At 40.3% G+C, this 10,966-nt stretch overlaps 1 protein-coding gene across 1 annotated transcript; it reads right to left on the minus strand.

Moving 5' to 3' along the window:
* Positions 1-859: 859 nt before the first annotated feature.
* On the minus strand, positions 860-7,399 carry LOC307011866 (transmembrane protein 26). Its single transcript, XM_079637927.1, has 4 exons — positions 7,081-7,399; positions 6,600-6,829; positions 4,717-4,861; positions 860-1,715 (listed from the first exon to the last, which is right to left on the minus strand). Exons 2-4 carry the CDS (start codon positions 6,791-6,793, stop codon positions 1,104-1,106), a joined length of 951 nt encoding a protein of 316 aa, XP_079494053.1. The 5' UTR covers positions 6,794-6,829; positions 7,081-7,399; the 3' UTR covers positions 860-1,103.
* Between the last annotated feature and the right edge of the window lie 3,567 nt (positions 7,400-10,966).

Here is a 10,966-nt window from a genome sequence, read left to right on the forward strand (position 1 = left end):
CATTAATGTTTTTATCATGACTGAGGTATGAAGCAGGGCGCGATTGCTAATAAGAGACAGATAAGTTATCATCACCACGCGAGTCCCACGAGCCTCGCAGATTTAAAGGAATACGGACATTTCATTTTACCGAACTAGTTACTAGCCTACCCGCAAGTGCAGAAATACTACTCACACAGGTCAGTTTATTTGACGAATTAAACTTGTGAGGTAACGCAGCGCTGTTTCACTAGGTCAACACTATCACACTAAACTGCATTTTAGTGTGGTGAAAGTCATAATGTTATTCTATGTTTTCGTTGTTTGGCTATATGAGACTAGCAGTAAGCTAGATCAACATTAGAATAACATACAGATCATATTCTAACATTTCATCATGTTGAACTATATAACATTGATTAGTTTTATGTACATTTGCTCACCTGTCTAATAAAGTACATGTTAGAGCTCTGTCAAGTCAAAGTTTGTCACGGACGTGGAGCTCTCGGCGTCTCGAAAATGCCACGCTGATAATGATCCTCGGTTTAGTTCTCCTTTTTTCCCAAAAGTCTGTTTGCCATGGTCCATAAAGTTTGAACGAAACAACAACAGCGTGCAGCTTGACGTTGCACTACGCAGTTGTCCACGTCTGTCACCATGGTTATTATAGTAGTAGGCCTACTACCCATACTGTCTGGTACTACCGAGTACTACGAGCGGAAACCAGGGATAACGCGGATATTGCGTCATTGACAGGCGATTTTTTTTTCCGGGACGGACCATTATTTAAAATTGGAATTTCTCTGAAATGAAAAATCTTTGTGAACTTTTGGGATATTGTAAGTTCACAACAGCAGGAAATATATCATAAAGTGCAAGTGATTTTTGGATATTTTATTGCAAAAATCTTGTAACAAACATATTGTATCTACACGTAGATAGACGTTTAAAAACGTTAAACCTTACCAGGCACTTTTTGTATGAATACTGTCTACACAGACAAATAGACAGACAGACAGACACATATAGACAGACAGACAGACAGACAGACAGACAGACAGACAGACAGACAGACTCAGTCTTTACAGTATGTGTGAATCTAATCTATTCCTGACAGCTGGGTTCTATAGCCTCTCCATCAGTCCATTCTGAGTGTCCATGAGATGGGTCACATGACTTCCGCCCCCCGGATTGCTCTTCTCAAAGTGGACAACACAAATCCTGTAGACTTCCAGCAAAACAATAAGGATGTTCTTGCATGTGAAGAAGATCATCAGCTGGTTAAGAACATTCTCTTGTATCATGAGGTACAGACGGTAAATTAGGAAAGGTCCATCCTGCAGACCCACCGTTAGCAGAAGGCTCCAGACTTCACTCGAGCAGCAGGAAACGGTCCAGCCAGCTCGGCCATGCTCAGCGGCCTCTGGATGATCTTCCTCCTGGACCTTGGGGTGGCTGGTCTGGGTAAGAACAAGAGGAAACTGCATCAAGGCCCAGGAGAACAAACATAGCCCAACAATGATCACGGCCTGCTTGGTTTTCACTTGTGGCTCCTTAAAAGTGTCAAAGATGTCCAGGATATCAGCTCCAAGCCCCACGTAAACCATGAGGAGCTGAGATAGCTGGTCACGTGACATATCGCCCTTCGGCATCAGCCAGCGGCCCAGAACCAACACGATCAACATGGTCTGCTCCAAAGCTTCCACCCAGTTCTCAGGATCAAGTTCCGCCAACCCCTGTCTCACACACACACACACACAAATAGGTTGATCACCATGGTAACAGACCAGACAGCGAGAGCACACAGCGAGACTGTGATAATTTGAATGGATGAATCAAAAATGTTGTTAAGATGTTATTGTAATACCAGATTAAAAAGGTTCAAACAGTTTATAAGAAAAAATGATTGCTTTGACTCATTGGAGTGCCTGAACAAAAGATCCATTGGAGGATTAACTTAATGAAATAGGACAACTGAGATGATATGGTTTCCCAAAAAGCTTTTCAGTCAAGTCACTGATTAGCTTTTGCAGCATTTTCTTACAAAACATCCAGTGAGCTTTCCACCCACCTGAACGCAAGACAAAGAAAATATCACAGTCATCAGTATTAAAAATATTCAGATACAAAGCTGTCAGGAGAAAATGGAGGTAAAGTCTGAACCTTTAAAAACAGGATCAAGTTTCGATGTGTAACAGCATTATATGCAACATAATCGAGCTGGGATACTTAAAAAAATAATAATAATAATTTATATACATTTTTAAAACCATGAGCTTCAGTAGGTTTCAAATTACTTTGCCAGAGCCTAACAAACCTAGAAATGGTAGTATTCAGGATACATAAAACTGCAGCCGAACTTGCAACACATAAAATGTTATAAGAATAATACAATTCTTCTTTATTCCTCTAAATTAACCATTTATTCCGTTTACAGAAACATGTTGTTTCCAGGAGTCACTGGGTGTTTTGGGTCTTACAATAGACACCCTCGTCTAGGCGACCCATCGTGGCTGATCAGACCCGGTCTGTGTCCAAGTGGCATTCTACACCCCCTCCACTCCTCTACCCTCTTTAACCAGAGCCATCTGGATGCTTTTTCTGTTGCCTCCACGTTGTTGCCTATGGCTCTTCTTCGGTTAGCACCTGTTATGCCCAGGAAGGCCTTGCTCAGAGAGTAAATGGCAAATCCCCTACTGGCATACACCTGGTCCTCCATCCGTTCCTCCGACAATACTCCACCAGTTCTTGGTATTTCTCCCTCTTCCTCTCTTGAGCTTCCTCCATCCTCTACTCCCAGGGCACTGTCAGCTCTAACAAGATCAGATGTTTGCTGGCCTCAGAGACCGAGATGATGTCAGGTCTCAATTTGGACTGGGTGATGTGTGTTGGGATTTTCAGCTGTCGACTGTCATCACCCAGTCTCGGGCCGTGGAGAGCAAACCTACAGAGCAGTTTTTCTATGTTTTCTCTGGCTTTTGTCCTTCCTTGATGAAGCGAATGGCCTTGGCTGTAGCTTGTATGTATCGGCTGTCCTTGATCCCCTTGCTGATTGCCTCAGCGGTATGAGGACCTGGTCGTGCCTCCATCGATACCGGCCCTCACCCAGCGCTTTGGAGCAGCTGCTCAGGATGTGTTCTAATGTCCCTATTTTTGGAACAAAGAGGGCATGCAGGTGTTTCTATTTTGCCCCATGTGCACAGGTTGGATGGACTTGGGAGGACGTCATAGACTCCCTGAATCAAGAACTTGATTCTCTGGGGGTTCCACTTCCAGATTTCCTTCCAGGTGACACTCCGCTCCATCGCCTGCTCCCACTTCATCCAGGCTGCCACATGGCCACTGCTCTGCTGGTTTGCTCTTCTTTGACTGAAGCTCACACCTCCTCCTGTACCAGCCTCTGCCTCTCCTTTCCGTTGGCAGAGTCATATCAGGTCGCTGTTAGGCTCCCAAGTCCGGCTCTGCCTTGCGGCACTGTTCCAAGGATGGCCTTGTGCTTCAGCTGCGATGGCCTTGTGTAATCCCGCCTGCTGGACTGCCTCGGCTACCCTCCACTTCCTCCCTGTCCTCACAACAATCCCTGCAGGTTGCAATACTGCAAGTGTTCCTGTGCAACAGTGAACTCCTCCCTGACTGAGCTAAAAGGGAGCCTTGTTGGTGTTCCCATATAGCCCGATGTTACTTAGGCTACGCGGCAGGCCCAAGCCATCTGCGTAGATAGCTGCTCACCTTTTGCTCAAAACCTTCCACCACTGTCATGGGGACCTCATAAATAAGCAGAGGCCAGTTGATTTTTGGGAGGATTCCATGCTGGTAGACCCAGGCCTTGAATCTTCCAGGGAGCCCAGATCTGTTCTCAACCATCCCTCTAGGTCAGCACCAGTTGCCTTGATGGAGTCTCTCATTCTTACTATTATTATTATAGTATTACAATTGAATTCTAACCTTAGAAATTAAGAATATTTTGTATTTCCAAAAGTTCTTATTAGGAATGTTTCTATATGTTTTTCTTTAGATTGTTCTTTTTTTCTTTCTTTTTTTACTTTCAAAAACTAAAATGTGTGAATTTTTTTGTATTAATTAAATGCCAAAAAGGTAAGATATTTAAGTAATATCTTTGATTCATACGAATAGAAAGACAGCTGACAAAACGTTTATATTTGCATTTTCATATAAAGTCAGACAACATAAAAGCCTGTCATTTTATTTCTAAAACAAAAATTAAGATGTGAGAAAATATTTGATAACTTTTACTATATTCTTATGACATTTTTTTGCAAAGATTTTTTTTATTCTGGATTATAGGAAGCTATTGTTTTAGTTTGTATAGTTTTAGAGTCAAGTTTTGCGGTTAAGACTTTTACAAATCTGTGCCTGAATCGTTGCCTATAGGCCCTGATAACTCTTTTTAGACAAGACGAGTCAGTGTTGCAGGGAATCAGTGTTGTTCAGATTCATAGTTGTGGGATTATTAGTGTGTGGGCTTGTGATTTTTGTACAATTCACACAGGTCAAAGGTGAAACTGAGCTCTCTACCACTCCTAATTTATCAATCTTCTGCATTTATTTCTCCCCGCCAGACATTTTACAGAAAACAGTCTGCTTTCCACGCATGAATCAATTTCCATCCGAGCATTTTATGTTTATTACTTTCCCAGGAATATGAGTACTGAAACATCCAAAACAGGTTTGGTTCAAAGGTCTGAGTTTTATAGTTAACGATTGATTTCCACCCACCATTGTTAGCGGGATCTGTGAGAAGAATTGTGGGTCAGAGTTTGTGCTGGAGTTGATGGGCAGATTGGACTGTAGGAGGTTCAGCTCCAGGAACCAGACTGATGGAATCACAGTGCAAAGATAGAGAAACACCATAGGTGAGAACCTGCAGACGAGTGGAAGAAACGTCACATTAATGGATGGACACATTTGCTTATACTTTACTTTCTACTTATAAAGCCACCAAGTAGTTCACATGCCTACATGTGTGTCAGATGCATCTGATTGGGTGGTAAAGCTGGGTCACACTACAGAGTCCAGTGCTGTAGGCACACAAGCCCAACGTAGACTGCAAATTACTCCCATTAGCTATGCAAATCCCCACTGACACAAGCAAGCCTCTCTAAAGAGCACAGAGACTTCAAAGTGTAGTGTGCAGGAGAGAGATAGTATGCATAGAAAAGTAGTACGGCAGAGAAAGAGAGTTATAAAGGATGAGATGGAGATCATGGTAGAGTGAAGGGGATGATGAGAAAGACGAAGGGAGGGAGGATGTTCTCAGCAGGTCCTCCGTCCATGTCAGTGGGAGAGGAGAGTCTCATTAATACATTTCCTAGCACAGCAATCTCAATGTACATACTTTTCTTAAATTCTGACTGAACGCGACCATGTGCCGCTCTGTGTGAATGCAAAGGTTGCGAAGGCAAAGGTTGTTTTTCTTCGTCGCTGTGTTGAGAGAAAGGGTTATTATTATCACCCGTCCCCGCAAGACAGACTGAAGTGCCGAGCTTGAAGAAACGAGAAAGTAATTTCCCACGTTCTCGTTAGTGTTAATCATGGCACCCTGCTTCTAAGCCCCATGTCTTTTTATACCAGAATGTCTGGAGTAACTCAGTAAAGTTATTTTAAAAAGGCAAAACAGATTCTCTCTTTCTGAGAGTGTCAAGACAATTGGCAAGGCTATTTTTGCCAAACACAACATGTCCTACACAGTCAGTGGAAAGAGTCCTTAATAGGATAGTTCACCAAAAAAAGAAAAATTCTGTCATCATTTACTCACCCACATGTTGTGCCAAACTAATATTATTTTCTTTCTTTCACAAAAGATGTTATTTTATGATAAAGTAAATCTATTTATATCATTCTAAAGTGACTGCCTTGCTGTTACAACATGTTTGCTTTTTGTAGTTACACTGCAATTCAAAAGTTTGGGGTCAGTGTGATTTTTTTTGTTGTGGCTTATTTTATGAAAGAAATCAATACTTGTATTCATCAAGGATGCAGTAGTTTGATCAAAAGTGACAGTAAAGACATTCATAATGTTACAAAATATTTCTATTTCAAATAAATGCTGTTCTTTTCATTTTTATGTTAATCAAAGAATCCTGAAAAAATGTATCATGGCTTCCACAAAAATATGAAGCAGCACAACTTTTTTCAATATTAATAATATAATAATATAAGAAATGCTTCTTGAAAACCAGATCAGAATGATTTCTGAATGATTGGCAGCAGAACATTTTGCTTTACCATCACAAGAATAAATAACCATTTAAAATAAATTAAAATTGAAAACAGATATTTAAAATTTAAATAATACTGTATTTCACAGTATTACTGTTTTACTGTACATCAAATAAACAGCCTTGTAAGCATAAGTGACTTCTTTCAAAAAAATCTTAGGCTACCGACCCCAAACTTTTGAACGACAATGTACCGTATTTCTGGACTCCATATGACAAAAAAAAAATATATTTTATAACAGTTTTTTTTTTTTTAACAATCAGTCAAATTATTTTGGCAAAAGATATCATTCTATTTTACGGCAATATGCACTAATTTCGGTGACATCAGGGTCATTGTATTTTTGTCTTTGATATAACAATAGCATACAGTAACCTCACCATTTCCATTCTGCATTGCGTGTGTATTTGATTGTGATTGCCATCTCGACCACGAGCAGTGCAACCCCCGTCAGCAGCAACCAATAGGAGGACTCTCCTGTCACCTCCACCACGCGCCACACCGTCAGGACGCCATGCACCGCGAACAGGAAGCGACTCAGAAGAGCCAATAAGATGTTCAGAACCCGGCACATTGTCCAATCAATGCAGTGCGAACCATGCAGACAGAACTGAAGGACAAAGATTTTTTTTTACAGTAATCTAAATGAAATATTCACGTGCAACTAACACATTATTTTATAGAAGCTTTATTCAATTTTGAATTATTCATTCATTGGACCATTGAATGAATGGTTCTTAAATCAATAATTAAAAAATCGTAAGTATAAATAAAAACTTACAGTTTCTAATTGAATTATTCAGAAAAGGCCTATAAAGACTTTAATGTCAATGTAGAAGTATAAAATGATATCAGACTTACTTTTAGTGGGTTCAGCCAAAAAATCCAGATTCAAATACTGCAAAGTGACTTTTAGAAAAGATATTCTACTTGTTTTCACAGATTACCAAAACAAAAGCTTCTACCATATCCACAACCTTCTGTCTACCCCTAAGTTGGAGGCAGTCCTTTTATAACTGCAAACACAACTTACCCCCCCTGAGCTTTCAGGGACTCTGAGAGGATGTGAATGGGTGTGTGTGTCTATCTTGAGCGTGTGTGTGTGTGTGTGTGTGTGTGTGTGTGTGTGTGTGTGAGGTTATTGTGACTGAACATGTCACTGATAACACTTCCTGCTGCCGTATGATCATCCATTATGATGTCACCCTTAAGGGCCACAAGAACAAAGTTATCTCCAATGAGGAGCTAGTCCTTTAGCCGGCATTTTCAGACACATTTTACACATACACACCCTGATTTCACCGTGCCACAGTAGTACCACCCAATATCATGGGCAGTGATAAGACACCTCCACAGAAAAACATGAGTAATGCAACCTTTACAGCTGCCAAGGGATCATATGCACTTGAGAATCAGTTATTGTGATTTTCTTATGACTAACATTAAAAACACTAGCTGCATTTACATGGACCCTTATAATCGGATTGAAGGCTCAATCGGATTGAAAAACCTTCATCGGATTGATGATCGGATTGAGCTCGATCCGATTGAAACTTCGATCGAATTGAAAGGGGTGGTTTTTTCCTTTTGTAATCCAATCAAGAGAACATGTAAACACTTAATGACATTTACGCAGCTGTAGTACGTAAAATCTGATTTTTAAAACAAAAAAAAATAAGCAATGGTAAGAGGGTGGCTGTTATGCGCATCGTGGAACGGCGGCGGGAATCGTCTAGTCTTTAAAGAATATTTTTTGCCTTTTAATCATGATAGGACAGTATGAAAAAAAAAACGGAAAAAAAAAAACATGTCCCGGGACTTGAACTCTGATCGTCAAAATCCCAAAAGTGTTTAATGGCAGTGCTTAGACCACTAGGCTATAGGGGACAAGTGTAAAACAAAAGTTTGTTGACTATTTGAACCTCACTGCTAAGAAACATGAAAGGGGGGGGGAACAGAATCCGACGGCAAAAAAACAGCTGTCGGAATCCGTTCCCCCACCCTCAATATGAGAGGTTTTGATGAAGTGGCTTAAAAAAAGGCTGATTCACTTTTTGTGTGGATGGAGCTTGACTGCCATCAGTTTAAATAATATCTTTTGCCTTTTAACCATGATAGGAAAGTAAAAAAAAAAAAAAAAAAACGATGACCCGGGACTTGAACTCTGGTCGTCAAAATCCCAAAATTGTTAAATGTCAGTGCTTAGACCACTAGGCTATAGGGGACAACTGGAAAACAAAAGTTTATTGAGTATTTGAACCTCACTGCTAAGAAAAATGAGAGGGGGGGAACAGAATCCGACGGCAAAAAACCAGCTGTCGGAATCCGTTCCCCCACCCTCACCATCAGTTTAAAGAATATTTTTTGCCTTTTAACCATGATAGGACAGTATGAAAAAAAAAAAAAAAAAACGGTGACCCGGGACCTGTCGTCAAAATCCCAAAAGTGATAAATGTCAGTGCTTTTTTTTTTTTTTTAAACAGCTGTCGGAATCCGTTCCCCCACCCTCACCATCCGTTCCCCCACCCTCACCATCAGTTTAAACAATATGTTTTGCCTTTTAACCATGATAGGAAAGTATAAAAAAAAAAAAAAAAAAAAAAAAAAAAAGATGACCCGGGACCTGTCGTCAAAATCCCAAAAGTGATAAATGTCAGTGCTTTTTTTTTTTTTTTAAACAGCTGTCGGAATCCGTTCCCCCACCCTCACCATCAGTTTAAACAATATTTTTTGCCTTTTAACCATGATAGGACAGTATGAAAAAAAAAAAAAAAAAAAAAAACGATGACCCGGGACCTGTCGTCAAAATCCCAAAAGTGATAAATGTCAGTGCTTTTTTTTTTTTTTTTAAACAGCTGTCGGAATCCGTTCCCCCACCCTCACCATCCGTTCCCCCACCCTCACCATGCATTTTAACCATGATAGGACAGTATGAAAAAAAAAAAAAAAACGATGACCCGGGACCTGTCGTCAAAATCCCAAAAGTGATAAATGTCAGTGCTTTTTTTTTTTTTTTAAACAGCTGTCGGAATCCGTTCCCCCACCCTCACCATCAGTTTAAAGAATATTTTTTGCCTTTTAACCATGATAGGACAGTATGAAAAAAAAAAAAAAACGATGACCCGGGACCTGTCGTCAAAATCCCAAAAGTGATAAATGTCAGTGCTTTTTTTTTTTTTTTAAACAGCTGTCGGAATCCGTTCCCCCACCCTCACCATCAGTTTAAAGAATATTTTTTGCCTTTTAACCATGATAGGACAGTATGAAAAAAAAAAAAAAAAAAACGATGACCCGGGACCTGTCGTCAAAATCCCAAAAGTGATAAATGTCAGTGCTTTTTTTTTTTTAAACAGCTGTCGGAATCCGTTCCCCCACCCTCACCATCAGTTTAAACAATATTTTTTGCCTTTTAACCATGATAGGACAGTATGAAAAAAAAAAAAAAAAAACGATGACCCGGGACCTGTCGACAAAATCCCAAAAGTGATAAATGTCAGTGCTTTTTTTTTTTTAAACAGCTGTCGGAATCCGTTCCCCCACCCTCACCATCAGTTTAAAGAATATTTTTTGCCTTTTAACCATGATAGGACAGTATGAAAAAAAAAAAAAAAACGATGACCCGGGACCTGTCGTCAAAATCCCAAAAGTGATAAATGTCAGTGCTTTTTTTTTTTTTTTAAACAGCTGTCGGAATCCGTTCCCCCACCCTCACCATCAGTTTAAAGGTGCACTTGGTAACATTTTCAACTTAATAAATCCGTTTAGAAATCATTTGGATGGTTAAATAATCTGTTCTGGTGAGAATGGTTACTTTCCCCGCTCCCCCCAGCGTTCCCAGGCGGAAAACCAGCCTTGCAACATTAGGACTAACGTCCCGGTAAATTGAAAATAGGAAGTCTCGTGAGAAGCGAGAACGAGCGAGAAAGAGCGAGAAACACGAACTGCTTTACGGAATACAAAATGTACATGTCAATGTTAAATGATACTGTGTATTATGTATTACCCACCTCGGTAGACATGCTCCACATGATAAAGTTGCTGCGTCTGGGACTCATTTGTTCACCACACCGGCTCCGACCATAACAAAAGCACATGAGCAGCGGTAGAAAGGGGGAGGAGTGCGCCGGCGCGCCCCAAGTGACTTTACGACAGTGATGTGAAAAATATACGCACCGCAGCTGTAGTTGAGAAAATCAGCAAAGCGGTGGCTAGAGTTACTGAGTGCCGCTTTAAAGAATATTTTTTGCCTTTTAACCATGATAGGACAGTATGAAAAAAAAAAAAAAAAAAAAAAAAACGATGACCCGGGACCTGTCGTCAAAATCCCAAAAGTGATAAATGTCAGTGCTTTTTTTTTTTTTTTAAACAGCTGTCGGAATCCGTTCCCCCACCCTCAACATCCGTTCCCCCATCCTCACCATGCATTTTAACCATGATAGGACAGTATGAAAAAAAAAAAAAAACGATGACCCGGGACCTGTCGTCAAAATCCCAAAAGTGATAAATGTCAGTGCTTTTTTTTTTTTTTTAAACAGCTGTCGGAATCCGTTCCCCCACCCTCACCATCCGTTCCCCCACCCTCACCATACATTTTAACCATGATAGGACAGTATGAAAAAAAAAAAAAAAAAAAAAAAAACGATTACCCGGGACCTGTCGTCAAAATCCCAAAAGTGATAAATGTCAGTGCTTTTTTTTTTTTTTTTAAACAGCTGTCGTCAATCCGTTCCCCCACCCTCACCATCAG

The sequence above is a fragment of the Phoxinus phoxinus genome (genome assembly GCF_949152265.1).
Source record: "Phoxinus phoxinus genome assembly, chromosome: 15".
Taxonomy (NCBI): domain Eukaryota; kingdom Metazoa; phylum Chordata; class Actinopteri; order Cypriniformes; family Leuciscidae; genus Phoxinus; species Phoxinus phoxinus.